Source organism: Arachis hypogaea, chromosome 15 (assembly GCF_003086295.3).
Source record: "Arachis hypogaea cultivar Tifrunner chromosome 15, arahy.Tifrunner.gnm2.J5K5, whole genome shotgun sequence".
In the NCBI taxonomy this organism is placed as follows: Eukaryota; Viridiplantae; Streptophyta; class Magnoliopsida; order Fabales; family Fabaceae; genus Arachis; species Arachis hypogaea.
In genome coordinates this window covers 130257023-130283782 of record NC_092050.1, presented here as the reverse complement: position 1 = coordinate 130283782, position 26760 = coordinate 130257023, and the positions used below count along the sequence as shown (strand labels likewise).

Below are 26760 nucleotides of genomic sequence, written 5' to 3'. Positions count from 1 at the left end.
TCTGAACTCAGAGAGAGAGAGGGGGTTCGGATTTTTGGTGAGTGAGGAAGAGATGTTAGTAAATAAATAAATAAATAGAAGGAGATGAGAGAGAAGAATTTTCGAAAATTATTTTTGAAAAAGGTTAGTAATTTTCGAAAATTAAAATAAAAAATTAGAATAATTAGTTAATTAAGAAGAAATTTTGAAAAAGAGGGAAGATATTTTCGAAAATTAGAGAGAGAGAGTTAGTTAGGTAGTTTTGAAAAAGATAAGAAACAAACAAAAAGTCAATGAGTTAGTTGAAACAAATTTGAAAATCAATTTTGAAAAGATAAGGAGATAGGAAGTTAGAAAAGATATTTTAAAATCAAATTTTTGAAAAAGATATGATTTTGAAAAAGATAGGATAAAAAGATATTTTTGAAAAGATATGATTGAAATTAGTTTTGAAAAAGATTTGATTTTTAAAATCACAATTAATGACTTGATTCACAAGAAATCACAAGATATGATTCTAGAACTTAAAGTTTGAATCTTTCTTAACAAGTAAGTAACAAACTTGAAATTTTTGAATCAAAACATTAATTGATGATGTTATTTTCGAAAATTATGTGATAAAGATAAGAGAAAGATTTTTGAAAAATATTTTTATAGTTTTCGAAAATAAATAAGAAAAATGAAAAAGATTCGATTTTTTTTTTGAAAAAGATTTTGAAAAAGATAGGATTTTTAAATTGAAAATTTGATTTGACTCATAAAAAAAAACAACTAGATTTAAAAATTTTTTAAAAAGTCAAATCTAATTTTCGAAATTTTAAGAGAGAAAAAGGGGAAGATATTTTTTTATTTTTGAATTTTTAATGATGAGAGAGAAAAACATGAAAATGATGCAATGCATGAAAATTTTGGATCAAAACAATGAATGCATGCAAGAATGCTATGAATGTCAAGATGAACACCAAGAACACTTTGAAGATCATGATGAACATCAAGAACATATTTTTGAAAATTTTTATATGCAAAGAAAACATGCAAGACACCAAACTTAGAAATCTTTGATGCTTAGACACTATGAATGCAAAAATGCACATGAAAAACAAGAAAAGACACAAAACAAGAAAACATCAAGATCAAACAAGAAGACTTACCAAGAACAACTTGAAGATCATGAAGAACACTATGAATGCATGATTTTTTCGAAAAATGCAAGATGAACATGCAATTGACACCAAACTTGAAATTGACTCAAGACTCAAATAAGAAACACAAAATATTTTTGATTTTTTTATGATTTTCTAAATTTTTTTTGGATTTTTTTCAAAAATTATATATGAAAAAGAAAAAATAAGGATTCCAAAATTTTTAATATGAATTCCAAGAATCTTTGTACTCTTAATAGCCAGTCAAGCTTTAGAAGATATTTATACTTTCCATGTATAGAGCAACTAAGTGTGTGAGAATCAACAAGCTCTTGTGATGATAAGTTGAAACCCCAGTCCAAAAGATTAGACATGGCTTACAGCCAGTCAGGATTCAACAAATCATCATGAAACACTAGAATTCATTCTTAAAAATTCTGAAGAAAAATATATTTTTGAAAACATTGATTTAAATTTTTTTTTTTCGAAAACAGATGAGAAATTTTTGAAAGATTTTTGAAAAATTTTTAAAAATAAAACAAAAAGAAAATTACCTAATCTGAGCAACAAGATGAACCGTCAGTTGTCCAAACTCGAACAATCCCCAGTAACGGCGCCAAAAACTTGGTGCACGAAATTGTGATCTCAGGCAACGGCGCCAAAAACTCTGTACGCACGTCTTAATAAATTGTTTTTCATTCACAACTTCGATACAACTAACCAGCAAGTGCACTGGGTCGTCCAAGTAATAAAACCTTACGTGAGTAAGGGTCGATCCCACGGAGAATGTTGGTATGAAGCAAGCTATGGTCACCTTGTAAATCTCAGTCAGGCGGATATAAAATAGTTATGGAGTTTTCGAAATTTTTGATAAATAAATAGAAAATAAAGATAGAAAAACTTATGTATATCATTGGTGAGAATTTTAGATAAAGATATAGAGATGCTTTCGTCCCTCTGAACTTCTGCTTTCCTGCTGTCTTCATCCAATCAGTCCTACTCCTTTCCATGGCTGGCTTTATGTAAGGACATCACCATTGTCAATGGCTACTTTTCATCCTCTCTGGAAAATGGTCCGATGCGCTGTCACTACATGGCTAATCGTCTGGAGGCATCACCGTGGTCAATGGCTGCATCCTATCCTCTTGTGAAAATGGTCCAAATGCTCTGTCACAGCACGGCTAATCATCTGAGGTTCTCGATCATACTGGAATAGGATTCACCCTCCTTTTGCGTCTGTCACTACGCCCAGCACTCGCGAGTTTGAAGTTCGTCACAGTCATTCAATCCCAGAATCCTACTCGGAATACCACAGACAAGGTTTAGACTTTCCAAATTCTCATGAATGCCGCCATCAATCTAGCTTATACCACGAAGATTCTGATTAAGAGATCCAAGAGATAATCATCCAATCTAAGGTTGAATGGAAGTGGTTGTCAGGCACGCGTTCGTGGGGCAATGATGATGATTGTCACGTTCATCACATTCATGTTGAAGTGCGAATGAATATCTTAGAAGCGAAATAAGCTGAGTTGAATAGAAAAACAGTAGTACTTTGCATTAATTCATGAGGAACAGCAGAGCTCCACACCTTAATCTATGGAGTGTAGAAACTCTACCGTTTGAAAATACATAAGTGATGAAGGTCCAGGCATGGCCGAATGGCCAGCCCCCAAAACGTGATCACAGGATCAAAAATACAATCCAGGATGTCTAATACAATAGTAAAAAGTTCTATTTATAATAAACTAGCTACTAGGGTTTATAGAAGTAAGTAATTGATGCATAAATCCACTTCCGGGGCCCACTTGGTGTGTGCTTGGGCTGAGCTTTAGCTTTCCACGTGCAGAGGCTTCTTTTGGAGTTGAACGCCAGGTTGTAACGTGTTTCTGGCGTTCAACTATGGTTTGTGACGTGTTTCTGGCGTTTAACTCCAGACAGCAGCATAGAACTGGCGTTCAACGCCCTTTTACGTCGTCTAAACTCAGCCAAAGTATGGACTATTATATATTGATGGAAAGCCCTGGATGTCTACTTTCCAACTCAATTGGAAGTGCGCCATTTTGAGTTTTGTAGCTCTAGAAAATTTACTTTGAGTGCAGGGAGGTCAAAATCCAACAGCATCAGTAGTCCTTCTTCAACCTCTGAATCTGATTTTTGCTCAAGTCCCTCAATTTCAGCCAGAAAATACCTGAAATCACAGAAAAACACACAAACTCATAGTGAAGTCCAGAAATGTGAATTTAACATAAAAACTAATGAAAACATCCCTAAAAGTAACTAGATTCTACTAAAAACCTACTAAAAACAATGCCAAAAAGCGTATAAATTATCCGCTCATCAATTTCTCTAGTGAATGGATCTTGATCTTTACGAGAGTTATCCTCAGGGGTGGTCCGAGTAGCTTTGGCTTTGAGATCGGCCTCGAGTTTTAAAAGTTTATCTTCTAATTCTCGGCGTCGCCTTACCTCTCTTTGTAGATCCTTCCCAACTTCTCGTTGGTGCTGGGTTTCTTTTTCAAGTTGCTTTAAACGATCTTGAAGTGCTTCTATCACCCCTGGATTCGATGAGTTTTTGTCCCTGTTAGATTCCGGGGTATCTTTCAGTGTAGTGTCCGCGTTTTTGTGCGGTGTTCTATCCTCTAAATCCGAATCGTGGTCGTTGTCATGGTCGTCCGCCATGGTGATGGGATGACTTCCAGGTCCCCGGCAATGGCGCTAATGTTCCGAGGGTTACCTGAAACTGTAGGTCGATCTCGGACGAGATCTTCTGTATGGGTCGGAGATGACGTGTCCGGCTGATGGGTGGCGGCCGGAGCTGTCATGTCTGACTTGTTGGACTGGCTGCACTGCTGATCTTTGATCACCGGAAGGTGGGGGGTACCTGCAAGAGACTCCGATGCTTAAGTTAGCATGGGTATTAAACAGGTTTTTATTAGAATCAGAGTATGAGTTATACCTGGGTGCTCCAGTGTATTTATATTGGTGTAGAGTGACCCTTATTAGATAAGATAAGTTAGTTATCTTATCTTATCTTATCTTTGAGTTGAGATCAGCTTATCTTCAAAGGAACCGCCCTTATCTCTATAGGCTTGGACTGCCTTTGGATTTGGGTTGTGTTCCTCTATTTGGATCCCTTACTGGGCTTTCCTGTCGATTTGACCGACCTCTTTGAGAAGAGGTCGGATAGCCTGACCTGAGGAGGTTGGTTGCTTTATTACTGAACATCCCGGATCGGATAGCTCGACCCAGGGTGTGAACAGTAGTCTTTCTGGAAAAATGCAGTTCCAATGTTTAATTCACAATATGCATTAGTTGGAATAGTACAAAGAGAGTACATATTTATAGCTTTAACTAATTCTATAAACTACTAACTATGATTAATTGGAATATTAACTAATTTAATTACTAATTAATAATTAAATTCATGTAAGTCTAATAGTTAAAAGTAATATATTTATGTCTATTTTGCATTTGTCTTTTGTTTTTAATTTATCATCCCAATTTTACAGTTTTGTAGATCAACCAATTAATTTCAGTATTAACTCTTAGTTTTGATGGCTACTATTTTATGCAAAAATTGTATGTTAGTGTAGTTTAATTTATTTTGATATGGAGGACTATTTGAATTAGGGTATGTGAAGTGAATCAAAATTAATGTTTTTTTATTTTTGTTTAAATTTACGTCTATTTTAAATTGTTAAATGCTATAATAGATATTATGTTATTTGGTTTGTTAACTATTGGAATTCATCTATAACAGAAAATCTCACAGGCAAAACAACATCCTCCTGAAAAGTTATGTCTATTAATTTTTTAATATTTTATTAGTTTATATGAATCTTATAAAAAAATTGACTAATTATGTTTTTAATTCACAATAAATTTCTTACTGTTTAGGTTACACAAAATGACAATCCTATCTGAGTAAGGTGACATATTATTATCACAAGTCGCACGACCTTGCAGAAAATCCTCAACTTGGATTACTGTGGAAGAGCGTGAGTTTCTTGAATGCTGTGAAAGCATCAAATTTGCTAAGGAGATGGCTTCTGCCTCTATTCTCTTCGTTGCAACACGTATTCAATGTGGCCTCTGACGTTTAGTGTAACAAGATTAATGTTCATTCTTAGCTGATAGCACTCAATGCTCATACCAATATTTGTGAAAATTCTCCCTTCTCACATGTATTTTACACTAGTGCCCCATATTCTACACTAGTATCCCATTCTCTGCTATGGATTCTGCTCTAGAGGTTTGCTATCTTCGTTCTTTGTTATTGAATTTAGTATCATGTAACCATTTAATAATTATCTATAAATTGTTTATTTGAGAACTTGTAGGAGATATATGCACTAAGCGTGAAGTATCTACAAAGGTTTGGGTTTCCATATTTTACAACAGCATCTGACTGGGATGATGATGTTATTTTTTTGGATCTGATGGTAATTTTTAAAGATTAATTATTTGCTAGCACCTACAAGATTGATCATTGAATATAAATCATTATATTTTTTATCTATGTAGACGAGCGTTACAAACAAGCCAGCATGTGAGTTTGAGTAGGCACGTTGAAAATAATTCATCATCATAGAGCGACACATTGCAAATTTTTTTCGTAAGAGAGGATATGTTCGTTCTACAACTGAATCACCAGAAATTCAAGCTGTTATAAAAGATTTTGATCTCAACATGAAGCCATTTTGTAGAGGATATGTTCGCTCTACATGTTATTATGTCCATGTTGAATCTTGTTATTTGTTTTTCCATGAGAATGTGCTATTTTTTGGAAATTCAACATGGACACAATAACATGTCAAATTCTCAAAATTGAAGAATCATAAGAGTGAGATGTCAACTATTTTAAAGACCCTATCAAATAGCATGTAGCATAGTTTCTACTTTTGATTGGCATTTCCTTTTTGGAATGAACATGTCTTGATATAGCTAAAACTAGTTATATACAATTACATTACAAAAGAATAATTATTTAAAAAAACCGAAAAGTTAACCAAAAAGGTACCTACAAATTACAAATTGAGAGGATATCATAGTTTCACATGAAGGAAGAACAAAGTTTTTATCACATTTTTTAGGTCAATCGCAAGTACTTTACAAAAGAAGTTTACCACCAAATATAAAAGAGGCTAGAATAATGATATAACACTATAGCTTCTTCCACCCCCAAAATTCTATTCCTAGTTTGGGCCTTGAAAAAAAAAGTGAAAAGGTCATGATGGAATTGGATGCAGATGAACAAGGTCGAGATAATGGCTCGAACCTGTTTGTGAGATTTTTTGGTCAAGTCACTCGACGAATTAGATTTTGTCCCATATCAATCAAAAGATGGGATAAGATGCCAAAAGATAACACAAAAAGACAGTGAAAATTTATTGAAGTAAGTTGCTTCATTTTGATGTGTATGTTTATTGATTTGTTATCATTTAATTATTGATTTTATTTATGAATTATTTCAAGAATAATTTTGAATTTGATTATGCTGCTAGCGTCAAATGGGCTCTAAGAACCTTAGGTAATAGATGGAAGGCCCATAAGTATTATTTACGAGGACAATACTTCTATCCTAACAAAAGAAAGACATAAATTCTAGCTACAAATTCATCAGACATACCACCTGTTGAATGGACTGCTTTTGTGGACCACTATATGGATCCTAAAACAAAGGTAAATAGTTATTCTATGCTTTTGTGTTTTCTTATTCAATATTGGCTATGGTTATTTGGTAACATTTACTTACTAATTTCTTGTTTTTGAAAATCATAGAAACAATGTTTGCAAAACGCCAGAAATCGTGAGAAGCTTATAGTTTCACATGTCGGTGGAAGTAAAAGCAATGCTAGAAGAGCAATTTAGATGGTAAATTTTTGTTTTTAATTTATTGTGCCTAGTTCTATTATACTATTTACTTATAAAATTATAGTTTATAATAAAATTTGTGAATACCTTTAAAAATCTATTTATTGTATTAGGAGAAACAATTGGAAAGGGTCTGTATGTCGAAGCGAGGTTATTGTATCAACTTTGCTAAAGAAAGATGAGAGTTATGTAAGCAGAGAAGGACAACGATTAGCCATAAGTGTCTGACCCTTTTTTTATATGGCTGTATATTTTTTTTAATGAATTAATTATGTGAATACACTAGTCCAATGCAATAGGCATTTGTTTGTAGGAAAAAATATCATAACATTTGCCTCAAGATTAAGAGCGTGCTGCTACTGAAGGTATTCATTCGAAAGTCTTGACTCATCCAGATGATGCAATTGGAAAAGTCTGTGGTTCTGAGAATGGTAAGCGAGTCCGTGATTTTAGTAATGCTACAATCCCCAGTGATTTTGGTAAGCCAAAGCGCATCTTTGGAGTTGCAAATTGCAGAGGTTCTAGCAATGTATCGCAACAGCATGTCGCAGATTTAGGCTTAGTTTGGTAAAATTTTTATTTTTCAAAAGTAGCTTATAAAAGCTAACTTGTAAAAGATGACTTTTTAAAAGTTGTAGCATTTATGTTTGGTAAATCAAATTAAAAATAGCTTTTAATAAACATAAGCAACAACAATTGCGTTTAGTAAAATAGCTTTTAAAATTTAAAAATACTATAATAGACATAAATGCAAGAATTAAATTTAAAAATTAGTTAACATATGAGGTTATATTAGACTTTTAAATTTTGAAAAGCACATGCCAAGTTTGAAAAACTCTATCTTAGGTGCTTTCAAAAGTACCCCGATCTTTTAAAAGTTGTAAGCACAAGCACATGGTCTTTTTGATTTATCAAAAACAAAATGAGAAGCTTGGGCTTTTAAAAAGTACAAGCACCTCTTCGAAAAGCTTTACCAAACCAAGCCTTAAAGAGGCAACTTCAAGAAGCTAAGGATCAAGTGGCAACTCATCATAGATTTCTACGACAGAAATACGGTGATGAAGTACCTATCTTCTCTGATCATGTGCCACACACTCAGTCGGAATGATGCACACCTCATGCCTTTTAATTTTAGTGTCAATTTCTATCTAGTTTACACTGTTATTAAAGATAATTTTATTTTTTATTGTATAGAATTATAGAACTCGGCTTATTTGTTTTTAGTCTTTATATGAAAATGTATATTTTTACCGTTATTATGTAGTTTGTTAATTTTATTTTAATAATTATTATGGTTGTTTTAATGGTATTTATTATTATAAAATATTCTTAAAATGTTAGTAAATATATATAATAGAAAGAAATATATGCAATTCAATTTGGAAAAAACCTATTTAATTAGTAATTATGGCCGAGAGCTTATTTAAAAAAATATTAATTTTAGCCACGAATTTATGTGTTATTAAATAGTCCATTAATATTAGTCACGGAGAAAAATGTGAAAAAAAATTCGACCGGTCAAAACTTTTTTGTACATGAATTTATTTTGCCACAGAAATAACTGTGGCTAAATAACCCACCAAGATTAGCCACGGAAAAAAATGGAAAAAAAATCTGGCCTGCCACTATTAGTTATGCAAAATAATATGACAGAATTATATATTTTGCTTACATTATTCTCATTTAACCACGGTTTGAAGTGTGGGCAACCATGTCAAAACCGTGACTATTTAAATGTCTTTACAGTCCACAAAATTATAGTTACCAGGCCAAACACTGGCTAGATAAAAATGTGTCACTCTTGTTAACTACAGATCTTACATTTGTTATTAATGTTGTCTTCACCACAATTTTTTTTTTTTACTTTAGCCACAAGTTCATATTTCTGATAGTAGTACTAGTAATATCTAGAAAGCAATGTTTAAAGATGTTTAAATTATGAGACTTAGGGATCTCCGCTTTATTTTTTTGTTTTTGTTTTTTTTTTTATTATTATTTTCATTCCGTCATTAAGAAAATATGCATCAATTTTATCGTTTGCTTTCTAAATTTTATTAGTCCATTTTTTTTATTACACTTGTAGATACACTAGATTAGATAGAAATGAGAAAAAATCCATTTGAAAAAGATCCAGTTGGGATAGCTCTAAGTATAGCAAAAATGGTAGAATATTATTTTAAATGTATCATATATTTGATTAATGTAGTTAATAGTTAGTACGTATATAAAATTTTTTTATACGATTATATTAGGTATATATTAAAATTAATCACTAAAATTAGTTATTAATATAGAATATATATTAAAATATAAAATATATATTAAAAATAAATTAAATTATATAAATATATAATAATTAATTTTGATGATTAATTTTAATATATAAATAGTATTTTTATTTTTATATATACCATGGAAAAACAGTGACTCGTCCTCCCCATAAGTTTATTAGCAAAAAAATAATTAAGATAGAGTGTGAAGATATAAGAGAGAGGAATGAGTGGTTGTAATCAAATATGGAATAAGAATTTTGTCTTGCACAAACGGTGATAGAATCTCTCCTTAGTTTTTCGGTTAGGAGAATTACACTAATTATATTTTCAAAAAGTATAATTGTTTTTATTATAGAAGAAAGAATTTATATATCTATAATTCTATATACTTATCTATTTGATATAAACGAAGGGATTGAGAAGAATTTGATGCACAATCTTCTTTTATTAAAAGATATTCTGTTTTGCTATTTTTATTTTTTTAAGAACTTAATCTAAGACCATATTATAAAAAAATAAAATACTTATTATCATGATTAATTTTAAATTTATTATTCTTATAATATTTAATAAATAAAATAAAACTCATAGGCACATTAATCCCATATTTTCATAATTAGATTAAATTGACACTGACCAAAAAAAGGACTATAAATTGACTAACATTTTAATATATCAGATTAGATAAATATGTTAAGTGTATATAAAAAATTAGTTATTAAATTAATTTAATTTGTGTGAAATATATATATATATATAAAATATATATAAAAAATAAATTATATAATATATTTATATAAAAATATATAATAACTTTTGATGTGCACATATAATTTTATTAAAAAAGAATAGACAAAAATATACCTAAAAATTTATAAAAAAAAAAACATAATTATTTAATGAGTTATGTGTACAAATAATTCCTATCTTTCTGTGGTCACATTCATTATCCTAACAATGAAAATATGTCTCCATTAATAAAACTTTATATATGTAATGATTTCATCTAGCATGGCACTAATGTTTTCATTAGTGATGGCTCTTTGGTGACAAATTGGATATTATTTTTAAAATTTAATTGTTTTGCAATTCAATTATTTTTTGGACCTGTTTAGAATTGACATAAATTAGGAAATAAATTTTCATTCATTCAAGGAGAATTACACAATAAATATAACCTAGTAGATGAGTTACATTCCAAACTTCAATTTTAAACAATTACCATAAACAACAAGATACAAGTTCTCAATCCTAGACAAATAGTCATCATTATTTTCTTAATACACTTAAAAAAAAATTTTTAAGCTGACTAACAGCTATTTCTTCACATATTTATCTTTTTTTGGTGCTCTAACAGTATTTTATCTCCCTTCTTTGGACATGACTCATTCCATAAACTTTTTTTTTTTATTTTTTTTCTTTGAATTTTCATATTTCTTCCACCTTCTTTAATTTTATCAACCTATATAAAATACTCACATCTCTTATCAATCTTCTATGCAATTTTAAGAAATAACAAAAGAAGAAGTGCTATGTCATTTAACGATTTATGTGGCAAAATATTAACGGAAACGGTTAATTAATTGACGGAGTATACTAAAGCTATTATGCGAGATGAGTGAGAGAGTGAGAGAAAGAGAGTGGGAGGGAAACACAGGGAGGGATAGAACGATAGGTCAGGTCAAGGATCCTAGAGTTTGGAATCGAGAAGAGTATCGACGATTAGAGAACGAGTCATTCTCAATCTTCGTGGATAATCTCCCAGCAGACATATCGAAGAGAGAACTATTCCAACTGTTTAGTTGGACTGGGCGCATAAATGACATATACTTATCAAGGAAACAAAAGAATGGTAATGTATACATCTTTGCGTTCATACGGTACACTACGAAAGGAGGTGCCTTGAAAGCTATAACAGAAATGAATCGTATAAGATTCAGGGGCAAGGTCATCTTCGTGGGGGAAGCCAAATACAGGAGAAGGCCTGATGTGGAAAACTCGGACAAAATGAAGCCACGAGTTGACAATCAAAAAGCTACAGTTAGCCAGATGCAACCAGGAAGCAAAGCGAACCAGAAAGCTTCAGCCATCTCCACTAAAAATTTGGCAAAAGAGGGAACAGTGCAAGACCCATATGGGAATGGGTGGACGAAGAAGGTGGAGGTGACTGTGGTGAAAGAAAATTTGGACTGGTTACAGAAAAGCCTAATAGGTGGATCGACAAAGGCTATTGACTTTAGGTCATTGAAGGATATGGTTGCGAAGAACTTTTCTCAAGTTGTTCAAGTGCGCAAAATGGGAGCATATAAAGCTCTGTTGACCTTTGACAGTCTGTTGAATGCAGAAGAGACCTACACATTCAAAATGAATAGCCTCTTATAGTTGTTTCATAATGTATGGCGGTGGGACGAGTTGGAGAAAAGTGAAGCCCGAAGAGTATGGTTGGAGTGTTTCGGGGTTCCGTTACATGCGTGGTCTGGGGAAACCTTCAAGATAATAGGCAGCCAATGGGGCGAGGTTGTTGGGTGTGAGAAAGAGACAGAATCGTGTAGCTCCTTTAGCGTCGGCCGAGTACAAATTGATACATGTGTGATTTCCTTACAGAGAAGATTTCTATGGAGCAAGGAGGGTGGTAAGAATGGCATGGCATTGGTTAGGTGGGAGGTGGTGCAGGTGCCCAAAAAGTTTGGTGGTTTGGGAGTCGGGGATGCAATGGTGCGTAACACAGCCCTTTTATTTAAGTGGTGGTGGCATTTTTCAAAGGAAGAATGTCCCCTGTGGAAGAAGGTGGTTTGCTCTTGCAATAACTTGGACCCAAATATGTTGCTATCCTCCCAGGTTTTACCTGTCCGGGGGGGGGGACCCTGGAAAGATATATGCCAGATACAGTTCAAAGATCAAGTAAGGTAGAAGATGGTTACTGGGTTATCTATGGAGGTTGGTGATGGGAGAGGAACGCGCTTCTGGGAGGATGTCTGGTTGTGTGGAGGTTCTCTAAAAGATCAGTTTCCAAGGCTCTTCTCAGTTTCAAACCAAAGAGGATCCGTTATAGGGGATTGTGGGTTTTGGGATGGGGTTGAGTGGATATGGAACTTCTAATGGAGACGAGAGTTGTTTCAATGGGAGTTGGATCTTGTGAACCAACTGCATGAGGCACTAAGATTGGTCAAACTAGCTTATGGCAGAGAGGATAGACTTGTATGGAAATTTGATAAACAAGGAGTCTTTTCTACTAACTCTTTTGTGCAGGTATTGCAGACGGAAATTATTTCGGAGGATACAACAAGCTATAGCTTTACTAGGACAATTTGGAAAGGGCTAGTTCCGCCAAGAGTAAAACTGTTTGTCTGGTTTGTTTTGACTGGGAAGATCAATACAACGGAGAGATTGAGTCGATTTGGGGTTATCAACCAACAAGACGTCGTTTGCGTGCTATGTAATAAAGGAGTTGAATATGATCATCATTTGTTTCTGGGTTGTGATTTTTCTTGGCAGGTTTGGTGTGCATGGCTATCATTTGTTAGAAGGCAATGGGCATTCGCAGGGACGTTGAAGGAACATTTCTCGAGTTGGACGGAGATATCCAGTAGCAAGGAAATGCGTAAAAGGTGGATGGTGTGCTTCTATGCGATTATTTGGAATATATGGCTAGAAAGGAATAAAAGAATTTTTCAACATAAAGGAAAAGGGATTGATGAGATTATCCATATGTCCTTCACAAGCTATAAGGAGTGGTTAAGTGTGGATCCCTTTTGTTGTTGATGGCAATGTCGGAGATGACAAGGGATAAATTTTAGCGTTCGTGGTGTTGGCTATTTCTTTTTTTCTTTCTTTATCACTTATGTTAGTTCTTTTGTTGTTCTCTTACGCTCCACTTAGTGTGTTGAGCTGCATTCATTCACAAAAAAAAAAAAAAAACAAAAGAACACAAATCATGAAATAAAAAAAATTATAAAAAAATATAACACAATATGATACCTTTTTCAGAAGACATCAAAAAATAATTTCAGGATTTAAATTAGTTCTAAACTTGAACATCACTGCATTAAACATTTAAACCCATATAAATAGTTGTCGTTATTATAGTAAAACTTCTTCTTGTTTTTTAGCAACGAATAAAGATGAGTTGTCGAAAATACTGGCACAATTAAGGGAGATGGAGCTCTTCTTTCATTACGATATAGCTATTTTTTTTTCTTTATTAGGGTTTCAAAAATTTCTTCAATAATTTGTGTTGCTATAAAAAGAAATAATAGAGACAAATTCTTTTACTTAAAAATTAAATTTTAAAATCAAATATTTAATGTGTCATAAAGAATCACATCACTAATAAAAACAGTATTAGATTGAACGAAATCGTTATCCCTATTTAATTTTACTAATGAAGATACACTCTCATTGCTGGAGTGATAAACGGGACCATCGAAACATAAAATTAATGTGTACAAATAACTTATTAAATAATTCAAACATAATTATATCTTTCATGTGAACTTTTATATATATTTTTGTCTAGTCTTCTTTTTATTAAATTCAATCTACCTGTATTATAAAAGATGAAAAAGGTGTGCGTTATATGCGTGTCAAACGGGTCAATGAGATAATAAGTTAATAACACTTTCATCATCAGTTTAATGTGTCAACAGAAGAGACCATAACTACTCTAACCTACTAGAAGCCGTGTCCTCTATTTTGTTACTGTGACTCTGCTTTTTTTTTTTTTTTTTTTGGTTTATTTATTGGTATTTGTTGCTATGACTTTGTTGGACAAGTCTGTGTTTATCTGCATCCAGTCCCATTGCCCGAAATTTCTAAACTTAAAAAAGTTGCATATTTTAAATACATATTTTAGGTTTTTTGTCACAGAAAGAAATTAAAATGAAGAATTAACACAGCGGATTAAAAAAAATTCAAATTATATAAATTAGTATCAATACTCACTAACATGTTATTTATTAAATATGTATAAAAATAAAATTAGTTGAGATACTAAATAATTTATAATTTAATTAAAAAATTTTAGATTCAAATCTTGAAAATATTTTTTTTATGAATTATATAATAAAGAATATTTCAAAAATAATTGACACTAATTATTCTTTCATATTCCTATTATATATATTATGAAAATATAGATATTCGAGCTCAGTTTATCTTTGCGGATGTAAAACTTACTTTAGTGGGTAATCTATAAAACTTTATAAGTGCTCACCGTAACAACAAAAAGAAAATAAATTTAGGTTTACGTTTCATGTTACTAGATCCCTAAACGAATTGAATCAAGTATTGCCCTTTTTATTTAATAAATTAAATCTAAATATTACGGAAAGAAAAAGAAATAAATAATTTAGGATATGCTTTGTCTAATGGTCAATTATCTCCATCGTACAATTAATTTAGAATGGTCAAATAGTTAACTTAATTCTTCGTTTAAATAAATATTAAGAATTTGAATTTTATTTTTTATATATTATGATAAATTTTTAAGAATTCAAATTTTATTTTAATTTATATATATCATAATTCATTGGCTACTAATAATTTTTTAAATAAAATTTAATTTTACAATAAATTAATGTTTAATTTATCGGACTAAAATGCACCGCAGGAAAAAAGAAAGATTCATCATACTATACGTGAGGCGTATGTATCAACTCAAATTCAAAGTCAAGTATATGGCAAACTCGAAGAAAGTAGAATGGTCATTAAAATTGTGATTTATTATTAATTATTTAATTATCATATCTAACGCATACTTACCAAAATAAACGTGCGGGCGTGGTCCAAAATTATATCCACTCCAACAGTGGCGTTGACCTATTTCGTGGTAATCCCTTTTTGCCCTTCAATATTATTCGTCAATAGTCATCGACGTGATTACATTAAATGTCTTATATTATCCACCTTTCTCTTTTCTTTTGTATTTTTTCCCCCTCTTTTTCTTTTCTCTTTAAACACATATATTCTGACATAACTAATTATATGAAATAATGAAAGGAGTTTTTTCTACTCTAAGAAACTTTTATTTATCTATAGTGGCTTTTTTGTTTGAAAATTGAGCATTATTTTAAGTTTATTATTGTTGGAAACAAATAACATTAAGATTACTATTTACTAGAAATAATAAAGAAGTACAGAAGAAGCAGAGAGAATGAATTTTTTTTCTTGTTGATATTTAGAATTAATAATAATTATATTTAAATCTTAACCAAATCAAATAACAATAAGGATAAGAAAAGGTACATTCAAGTATTTTATAGCAATGATTTATTTATTCAAATTTAAGAATGCCAAATAAACAAGAAATTGATCTGTTTGAGAATAGGAGGAGGAAATATAAGCATGTTCAAGATTTGACTATTGGCATATTATATCATCATTCTGTTCCAAGTACTCCCAACAAAATAACAACGTGAAAAACATTACAATCCGAATGACGTGTTCCCGTGACAGACGCTACGATTCTAAGCAAAGTCTTTTAGAAACAAGAGATTCAACAAAGGGCATTTCTGGTACTAAGCAAAGACTTTTCATCCCAAGACCATAACGTAAGACCAACTAGATTTGCAAATTGGAATAAGTGATCTTAATTCTTATTTCATTCATTTTCTATTTTGGGTTACAATCTTATATCATCATTTAAATTTATTTATCACTTAATATATAATCTAACCGTAAAAAAAAAATAAAAATAAAAGGGATATAAGTTATGTATTTATTTTTTTAAGGACGTTAGTTCTATTAATATTTTTTATAATCTATATATTCTTAGATAAGATGTAAAATCTAAATATGTTGATATACTTTGGATTTTCAAGTTTATCCCCGTTTTATAATTGGAAAATTAGAAAACATGATTAATTCCTTTCGAGTGTAATTATGTGTATTTTCAATTAATATTCTCTTCAAACAAATATTCATATTTTTGTGGAAATTATATAATTATCTACTACAACGATATCAATACTAATACAATCATTTCAAATAATATACATAAAAAGTTAATTGTTCATATAAAAATATATATTAAAAATAAATTAAATAATATATATATTTATTTTGAGATTTATTAATTAATTTTCAATATGTATCTAATATTATTTCTGTTGATATATGATGTCTTGTATGTATATGTAAGAAAAAAGACGGAAAGAATATATATACCTATCAGAACTCTAAGAAAAATAAATATTAAATTTATAAAAAAAGTATCGCCACATAATAATAAATATAAATAATTTGGACATAAAAAACATATCTTGGTGATTGCAATCCAACTAGGATGATTTTCTGTCTCCACAAAATTATTAAAATTATTATTACTATATTTAAATGCAAGCAGTATCTTTGCTTCCCCTTTTTGACTTTCTAACGTTTAATCTGTCGCCAGCATCCTTTGTTGAATCAATGTAAACACTTTCTCCAGCTAACACAAAAGCAATTCAAATCCTCCCAAAAAACAAAACGGAGCCAAAAGAAAATAAAATAAAATCCTATCCCAACATAATTTCCAGTTTTTATTTTTCAACTCAATAATCATCATTAATTATTAAAAAAATATTATAAATATTCTGTGTGTTTCTTTTAGTTGGTTTCTAACTCATAAAACTCCCACAAACCTCACCAGCTTCCAACCTAACACACTTAATTGTCTAAAAAATAAAGAAATCTTTTCTTTGCTGACAAAAAATTCTTTCATTCTTGCTTCACTTCTGTTCATAGCTCTCATATCCCTCCCCCTCTTTTCATCAAAATTCATGAATTCTATTTGATTCATTCATTCTTTTCTTCATCTCGAACTGTATATTCTCATCATTGTTTCTCTGTTCATAGAGAGGGTCTTGAAGAAAGGTAAGAATGTGTCAAACTTGTGATTTTTCATTGACTAGTTTTGTACTTGGGTTGAATTTTCTTCTCCTACGACATAACCAACGTTCCTTTTCATATTCCTGTTGCTTCCTCATCAGGCACATAGGGAGAAATAAATTATGATAATCCCCATGGGTTTTTTGGTATCTGATTTTGTTTCTTGTTTTTTGCTTATCAGGTTGATGATTCTTCTGTACAGTCACTGATTCTTGATCTTTAAGCTTTCAGGTAAATACATTGCTACTCTTTCTTTAACCTTGCTATTTGGGTCTTGTGGATTTTCGATATTTTTTGCCTTAGGAGTTTTTGGATAATTGGATAAAGTATCTTTTCTGAGAGAGAAAAGAAAAGTTGAAAGCATGATTGTGTTGCATGTGCATGAATGCCATGAATCATGGTGCTACAAAATTGATGGTGTTGTCGACATGCTACGCTTTGCGCGCATAGCGACAACTTTAGTTTAAATGAAACCACTTTAAAGAGGTTTGGAATGGAAACAGAAGAAAAAAATGGGAAGTGCAGCTGTTGAATTGTGTCTCTTATGCATTAACAAACAAAGCCTCATGCGCAATTTCATGTAGTTGCAACTCAGGTGTAGCATGTGTGCTTCGAATTTTGCTACTATGATTTGCTAATAAATATTGACATGACACTATGGGGACAATGTTTGGTTGTTAAGTATTCTGTATTAAGCATAGGGACTATGCAGGAACACTTTGAGTAGATGGATTCCATGAATTTATCTAGTATCCAAAATGAAGAAAGCAATAAGTTGGTTTCCTTAATTGAGTGATATGCATAGGAATGTGTTACGGAAATTTCGCATTTGCTAGGTCCTGATAGGCTGTACTGTCTAGCTGTCTCTGACGGTAACGCCTTCTCATTCACAGGCTTCATATGATTGGCATTGACAAATAGTGTGATAGGCTAGTATTTGAAAAGAGATGTGCACGAGTTTGCGCAATCTATTACGGTTGGTGGTTTTTTCATACAACGATTTGATGGAAAATCACTTATATAAGTTCTATAATTTTGTGTTTCCAATAAAAACTTTCTGTCCTTATATCAAGTTGGATGATTTAGAGTCTGGGTCTAAAGGGATATTTCTGATATAGGCTGCATGAGTTTGAGTTAACTTTAGGTAACAAATCTTGCTTTATAATATGCATTTCTTGAATACTTCTGTTTCAATTTTTGTATTTTAATGTTTTAAGCTGAATTTTTCTGCATTATAGTTGAAAGTATAGTGACATACTACTGACGTTGGCAGGAAGTTCTTTCTATTCTAGAGTTTACAGCTCTTGGGAGTCTTAAAAGTGTATGAAGAATGGGAAACACAACTTGTAATATAAATCTTTATTAAGAAAAAATTTACTTAGGAGCAGCTAGTGAGCAACATTAGCTCGTCGTTTGCAGGGAAAGAAATTTTAAGAAAATTTAGAATAAGGATGTAGTGTTACTCCTTATCCGCCGCATTTATTAGAGCAACTTTCCTTGTCTTTATACGAGTTTTTAGAAATCAGACTTTTTAATGCAGATGTCCTTTCATGTTCTGATTTAGTTAGCTAAATTTTACTCCAATATTTTGTACTGAGTAATTATATATAGTAAAATATCGCTGTGCTTGTATAGAATCCAGTGATGCAAAGATCTGGTACAACCATACAATGGGATATTCCAGAGATTAACTGCATCAATTTATTCAAATCTAGATTCCCTTTCTAGTTTTGTGATTATGTGTTTGTCCGATTGAATCTGCTTGTAAGTGTATAGAACGGATCATCTGAGAGTTGTGCCAGAACCACCAAATTAAACCCATGTTTAGATTTTCTGGAATATTTTTCTTCTCTTTTAAGAAGAGAGTCCAGTTAGTGTTATTTGTGAATTTGAAGCTTTGAAAGAAAATTTATCACCAGAAGGTTCATAATCATAATACTAAGTGGTGATGGTTATCTATGTAGCCTTTTCTTCATTTCTTTAACATTGAGTTACAATTTGAGCAAAGTATTACCTGAGGCAATGTGATGCTTCTTATTTGTAGATGGGAACTAAGTTGAAGCTTTCTCTTTCTTGCATTTTAAATAGATATTGAATCAGTAATTGAATTGAATTGCCGTGCTGCAAACTTGGTGAGGAAATTTTCTGTGATTGCTTGTTCATAATGCTGTAAAATTTTCTTTGTATTGTAGCATTCAATGATATTTTTACTTGTTGGACTTATAATCTCATCAATGAGAAAGTTAAATATTAAATATTAATTGAACTTGGGAAGTTTGATGCGGTTGGTACTTGTGTCTTGTGCCGCTGCATTATATAGCTATAACTATTTCTTGTGTCTTCGCAGGTTCTTGCTTTTCTCTGGTAATTAATTCGAGATTAGTTGACACCGTTTCATACTTTATTCTATACTCAAATTTTGAAAACTGGGGTTCAGATTAACCATGGTGGCAAGATCATACACCAATTTGTTGGACTTAGCGTCAGGGAATATTTTAAACACCCCTCAAACTCCAAGAGCACTTCCGCGAGTTATGACTGTTCCCGGAGTTATCTCTGACGTAGAAAGCAAGCAAAGCAGTGAGGATTCTTTCCAGTCGGAACAGCGTCAGAAGATAATTATTGTATCAAGTTTTCTTCCTCTTGATGCTAAGAAGGATAAGTCTTCTGGAAAATGGAGTTTCAGTTATGACAAGGACTCAATTTTTTGGCAGTTAAAAGATGGTCTCCCTCCTGAAGTTGATGTTGTTTATGTGGGATCTCTGACGGTTGATGTTGATGCTAGTGAGCAAGAGCAAGTTTCTAATCAGTTGCTGGAGGAATTCAAGTGTGTGCCTACTTTTCTTCCTTCCGAAATCGAGGATCAGTTCTATAATGGATTCTGCAAGCAACATTTATGGCCTCTATTCCATTACATGCTGCCAATGTATCCAGGTTATAGCAATCGCTTCGATAGGACACTGTGGCAGGCTTATGTTTCTGCCAATAAGATATTTGCAAATAAAGTCACAGAGGTAATTAACCCGGACATAGATTATGTTTGGGTTCATGATTACCAATTAATGGTTCTTCCAACATTCCTGCGAAAGCGTTACAGCAGGATCAAGCTTGGTTTCTTCTTGCATAGTCCCTTTCCTACATCCGAGATATATCGAACTCTGCCGGTCAGAGGTGAAATTTTGAAAGCTCTGCTAAATGCAGATTTAATTGGTTTTCACACATTTGATTATGCTCGCCATTTTCTCTCCTGCTGCAGTCGAATGCTTGGCTTGGAATACGAGTCCAAGAGGGGCTACATTGGGCTCGAGTACTTGGGCCGAACAATATACGTCAAAATATTACCTGCTGGGATTCATATGGGAAGACTTCAATCTGTCTTAGACCATACTTCTTCTACTACCAAAGCAAGAGAAATCTATGAACAATTCAAGGGGAAACAACTTATTGTTGGTGTTGATGATATGGACATATTTAAAGGTATAAGTTTAAAGCTCTTGGCCCTTGAACAACTCCTGGAGGAATATCCGACACTTCGTGGCAAATTGGTCATGGTCCAAATCTTGAATCCACTGAGGGGTTCTAGCAAGGATATTGAGGATGCAAAGGAGGAGGCATACATCACTGCTAACAGGATAAATCAAACTTTTGGTTTTCAAGGTTATGAACCTGTCATCATCATCGATCGCCATGTTCCTTTCTATGAGAAGGCAGCCTATTATGCTATGGCAGAATGTTGCATTGTGAATGCGTTGCGCGACGGAATGAACTTGGTTCCGTACAAGTACATTGTCTGCAGGCAGGGAAGTCCTAAAATGGATGAAGCTTTAGAAATCGACCATGATTCTGAGAGGACGAGTGCACTTGTTGTTTCTGAGTTTATAGGTTGCTCCCCATCTCTCAGTGGAGCAATCAGGGTGAATCCATGGGACATTAGTGCTGTAGCTGATGCTCTATATTCGGCTGTTACAATGTCTAATGCAGAGAAAATTTTGCGGCATGAGAAGCACTATAGATATGTTAGTTCTCATGATGTGGCTTACTGGGCTAAAAGTTTTGAACAAGATCTTGTGATGTCATGCAAGGATCACCGTAGTAAGAACCATTGGGGCCTCGGCTTCGGCCTGAATTATCGAGTCTTGTCCCTCTCTCCCAATTTCAGGAAGCTTTCGGATGGCCACATTGTCTCTGCATATAAACGTACAAGTCACAGGGCAATCTTTTTGGATTATGATGGCACAGTTGTACCTCAATCTTCCATTGATAAATCACCCAGCCCTCAGGTTATATCGGTGCTGAATGATCTTTGCAGTGATCCTAAGAATACAGTGTTTATTGTCAGTGGCCGCGGGAAATCCTCATTGGGTGATTGGTTTGATCAATGCAAGAATCTTGGTATCGCAGCTGAACATGGCTATTTTATCAGGTTAGTGCTTTTGTAGTTTGTCATTTTCAATTTGTTTACTAACAATAATGGCATCGCTTAACTGATTTCAATCAATCCCATACGTTCCTCTTAAAAACAATTATAAAGAACTTGCTAGCATGTTGTCTAGATTGACAATATATTTGTTTGATCTGTGCCATAGGTGGGGTAACAAGTCAAGCTGGGAAATGAGCCACATAAGCACAGATTTTGCTTGGAAAAAGATTGCTGAACCTGTGATGAGGTCGTATACCGAAGCCACTGATGGCTCGTATATAGAGACCAAAGAGAGTGCCTTGGTGTGGCATTACTATGATGCCGACCCGAATTTTGGATCTTGGCAAGCCATGGAGCTTTTGGATCACCTGGAGAGTGTTCTTGCAAATGAGCCTGTGGTTGTTAAGAAGGGACAGCATATTGTTGAAGTCATGCATCAGGTATATATATCCTATTTTTTCATCTCAACCTAAGTGAAGTACCCCAAAAAAAAAAGAGTAAATAGCCATTTTGTACCCCTAAATATTATGATTTTGACGAAATGGACTTCAAAAGATGCAAGTGACAAAATGATCCTCCAAAGATATGCTCTATTTGATAAAATAAACCAAATGTATATAAGTATACAAATAAATTGACTAAACGTTTGGTTTTGTTTGTCAAACGGAACATATCTGCTGTTTAGATCTTTTTAGGTTCATTTTGTCAAAATTGTTATTTGTCCAGTATATTCAAAAGGCTCATTTCAATTGACGAATCCACTCTAGAAGTGGGTAAATTTTTCAGCATTTGAGCAACATGATCTTTAGTGGGTAACTTTCATCGAACATTTGAAGTTTTGTTGTTCTTGGGTTATGTAGCATGGTTGTATTGGCTTACCAACAATAATTCAACTTTGCAGGGAATTACAAAAGGGCTAGTTGCACAAGACGTGCTGTCTAAGCTAGCCAGTGCTGGAAAATCCCCAGATTTTGTGCTGTGCATTGGGGATGACAGATCCGACGAGAACATGTTTGAGGCCATATTAACCAAATCTTATAATGCAAACACCTCTGCAGCACCAGAAATCTTTGCATGTACCGTCGGGCAGAAACCAAGCAAGGCGAGGTACTACCTAGATGATACGGCCGAGGTGACGATGCTACTTGAAGCTCTTAGTACTGCTTCAGAGCCTCTAACAGCATTTTCTGCAGAAGCTCCTCCTCAAAATGAAAAATCTTGCTTTGAGAATATTGGTCACGTGCCTGATTTAGTGTGACTATATTTTTCGTTTTTCGTTTTCTTGCAAGAAATTAGTCTTGATTATAGAGGATACTGCAGCTTTAGGTTCTAGATAGTGATAATTAGGGGAATTACAGTGATTGGTTTTGATTAGTAGGTAGTAACAAAATCTAGGCATTCTAGCTTCGGTATGAACTAGAAAGGTTTATAAAGGATGAACACCATTAATAAATCTCGAGTCATGAATTATTTACCCTATTTTTTTCACCGAGTAAAGTGTAAATTGTGGAGATTTCCATGCTGCATTGTGTATATTTTGTTTAGTGCTTATAGCACAATGGGAGTGCCGGAGATGATGCTTGAACTGTCTTTATTAAACTTAAACACATTATAGCCGAAAGTCAGACACACAGTTGTCTAGGTGCCCTGGTTATCAATTATCAGCGTACTGAGTCTACACTAAATGCGTTGTTTCTTATGTTGTGTGCTCAAAGAAATAAATTGCCTCTTGAAATAAATTTTGTACCATAATTTAATAGCTTTCTAGTTATAATTTAGTAAAAAAATAAAATAAAACAGTAAAAATTGCCTCTCGAAATAAATTGTGTCCCAAATTTTATATTAAGGTTCAACTACAGTGTCAAATAAAACCAAGAGTCAATATATCAATGTTTAGTATTGTACATAATGAACAAGGAAGTTTACGTTTTTGTAAATAGACAAAAGTAAATAAGTTAGTTCACTAAGAGATAAAAGAAAATATAAAAGTGGATACTAACTCTTTATACAATAGATTTAAGTAATGTTTGATTATTTGGTAAAATTATTTAAAAAATAAAAAAATAAATTATTTTTCAATGAAATAAAAGGAGTTCTTTGTTCATCTCTACTGTTCTTACTCTGTAAAAACATGGATGTCATAACCCTCTCTTTATTGGCGCCTCTTCATGAGCCATCCAGTACTTTAACCGAGGAACTCATGATCTACTGCTATTTTCCAAACTAAGACACTATTTTTCGCCATGTTTTGCGGTCCCATGAGGCACCCAGTACCTCAACCGAGGAATCCATGAGCCAATACCATTCTCCGAACCAACACACTATTTTTTGCTACCTCTAGCGGTTTGATTTACCCATGGCGATGTCGAACTCTGGCGGAACTCGATTGCGAAATCTAGAGCGACATCCGGCACGGTTTTTGTTCCTGCGCAGGTTTAGTGCACTGACATTTGAATGATAGAAATGTCAGTGTAGCAAACTCCTTACAGGTTATTTTCTATAAGTTTTTGAATTCATTGTTTAGTCCTCTCTTATTATGCCTTTTTAAATAATATTTTTGATTGATTATTTATTTGTATTAATAGTGGCCTTTTAGTTGTGAAATAGTTGCAAGCAGCACAATCTTCTATATATATATTTTTTAAAAGTTTTGTACTACAACAGTCACAATTAATATTAATGTGCATTTAAAAAAATGAGTTTATGTACAATGTTGATTGTCTTCTTTAACATTCAGAATAGAAATTGTTATTCTACATGTGAAGTATTGCTTGCACAATTTAGTCAAAATAGATTATCGTTCTTTATTTGCCCATATCTTATTCTCCTTTTTATAGAAGGATTGAGCCACTATAACCAAAATCAAAACTTAGTATCTAAAATAGCTAAATTATAAAGAGACTGAGGCTAATCTTTGCCAAAAAAAAAAGACAAGAGGATATGTGCCTTTAACATATGATTATGGAATTTGGTTAGTTTACTATAACTATGATTGCACCTTCTTTATTTTGTTCTAAATTGATTCATAAAGTGATTTTGATGCTTATTTTGAGAATGCAAAAATACAATTATTTGAAACATTTAGATTTATCTAATTTAAATCAGGTAAAATTACAAAAATTTCACTTATTCAAAGCGTTATTTATATTATTCATTTATATTCTTTATTGTTTATAAGAACTAGATTCACCAATACTAATATTATCAAACTAAGATGCCATACCAATCAAGAGATAATTAAAGAGAAAAAAAAGTAAACAAATTCAAAATATATTTTCAGATGAAGGACATACATATAAAGATGGAAAAAAAAAAATAAAAAGTGCATAAAAGTCAACAATTCATTAAAAATATGTCTTCACAAGAACATATGACAGGAAAAAGAAAGCAATAACTGCAATCGTAACCGAAAATGAAAATAGAAGACAAATACCACATAAGAAGACTAAATCCATCAACAAAAATAAATGTGACAATTAAAACAACAAATAAATATGTAACTTTGTACAACTCTAATATAAAAAACTTTTGTACTACAAAATATTTTAAATAAAACACACTCCAAATTTAACATTAGTTTTTATATATTTAAATTATTTTTTTAAATAATATAATACTCATTAAAATATACTATATACTATTATTAATTTATCATCTCACACATTGCACGAATTTCATTCTAATATAAAATTAAAAGTATAAGCAATAAAAAATTACAAATTGAGATATAAAATGTTAAAACTAATAGAAAAATTTATTAAGATGACAGTCACCCTACAAAGAAAAAAATAAGGTTCTGAAAACCGGACCGGACCGGCCAGTTCGACCGGTTTAACTGCGAATCGGCAATGCAAACGGTCTAGTCTTCTCTTAAAAACCGCTGTAGAAAGAACCGCTGAAAAATTGGTGAACCGGCCAAAAATCGTCCGGTTGGGCCGGACCGGTGACCGGCCGGTTCTGCTAAACGACACCGTTTTTATTGTTTTTAAAAAAATTAAAAAAAGGCACCCGATCCGACCAGCTCGTGGAGCACCCCACCCCCCCTTCTTCCCCTGATCCCATTCATCTCACTCTCTCAGTCTCACAGTGAGTGAATCAATGAACCCTAGCCCAGTAGAAGTCTGAACCCTAGCCGCCCAGTGGCCCTCCATCGTCGCCGCGGTCGCGGGTTGTCAGCGCCACCGCCGTCGCCTGGTCCTGCCGCCCCAGTAGCCCTTCATCGTCGCCTGGTTCCCTGCCCAGTAGCCCTCCATCTCCATCGTCTTCATCTTCTCAACACCAGTAGCCCTCTCATCGTCTTCATCGTCGCGTGGTCCTCAACACCAGTAGCCCTCCATCGAACCCAGGTGAGTGACTCGTCCTTTGCTCATCTTCTTTGTTCTTTGCCTCTGCTCATCTTCTTTAGTATAAGAAACATGAAGAAACACGAACTTCATCCTCTGTGAACTTAGATTTCTGTTCTTTTTTCTGTGAACTTCCTCTGTGAACTTTGATTTCTGTTCAATTTCTGTGAACTTCCTCTGTGAACTTTCTCTGCTCATCTTCCTCTGTTTGTTGGTTAGTATAAGAAATAAATAATATGAAAATTAAATTAATTCTGGTCTTCTAATTTTATTGTATTTCAATTGCAATTTCTGTTTGTTGGTTAGTAAGTTTTTTTATTGTATTCGAAATTCACCCTCTGATACAGAAACATGAAGAATATGAAGAGGGTTACTGGTGTTTTTGTGTTTTGCACTTTTGCTGTTTTGTAATTGTTGACTGGCTGAAATGCTGTAGCAAATTGTTGATGAAGCTGCAGTAATTGGTAACAATGTGTCAATTTTGCATAGTGTGACTTTGGGTGGAACTGGTAAAGCTTCTGGTGATAGGCATCCACAGATTGGTGATGGGGTTTTGATTGTGTTAGTCTATCAGAAATATATAGTATGCAGAACAACAAAGCTGTATCTATAATATGCAGGGATTTTGTTGTTGTAAGGTTTCAAAACCACCTTTTCTCTAGCTACCTTCAATGCTGATTTACTGATTTACTGATTTGAGGATAGTGGAAAGTTGAGTCTGTGTTACTTTTTTAGGGATTTGAGGTTGAATTTGTGATTTGTGATTTCTTGGATCTTTTGTAATGCTGCTGATTTGAGTTTGGAATTTGTAATTACTGATTAGTGACTTGTTAAGCTGTTATTGTTAACTTGTTATGCACT

At 32.9% G+C, this 26760-nt stretch overlaps 1 protein-coding gene across 2 annotated transcripts; it reads left to right on the top strand.

The window, feature by feature from the left end:
* The first annotated feature begins 16632 nt into the window (after positions 1-16632).
* On the top strand, positions 16633-23069 carry LOC112750695 (probable alpha,alpha-trehalose-phosphate synthase [UDP-forming] 9). Of its 2 annotated transcripts, XM_025799507.3 has the most exons (6): positions 16633-17121; positions 17318-17367; positions 19484-19500; positions 19574-21559; positions 21723-21996; positions 22458-23069. In XM_025799507.3, exons 4-6 carry the CDS (start codon positions 19581-19583, stop codon positions 22812-22814), a joined length of 2610 nt encoding a protein of 869 aa, XP_025655292.1. In that variant the 5' UTR covers positions 16633-17121; positions 17318-17367; positions 19484-19500; positions 19574-19580; the 3' UTR covers positions 22815-23069. The 2 variants fall into 2 exon arrangements, with proteins under 2 accessions (XP_025655292.1, XP_025655293.1); XM_025799508.3 differs by lacking the exon at positions 19484-19500.
* The last annotated feature ends 3691 nt before the right edge of the window (positions 23070-26760 follow it).

What these genes read in the sequence shown, in the direction of transcription:
- LOC112750695 (XM_025799508.3), top strand. Translation starts at nt 19,581, where the DNA reads ATGGTGGCAAGATCATACACCAATTTGTTGGACTTAGCGTCAGGGAAT. An exon ending in GAACATGGCTATTTTATCAG is followed by an intron (nt 21,560 to 21,722) that starts GTTAGTGCTTTT and finishes TCTGTGCCATAG; the next exon opens with GTGGGGTAACAAGTCAAGCT. An exon ending in TTGTTGAAGTCATGCATCAG is followed by an intron (nt 21,997 to 22,457) that starts GTATATATATCC and finishes TCAACTTTGCAG; the next exon opens with GGAATTACAAAAGGGCTAGT.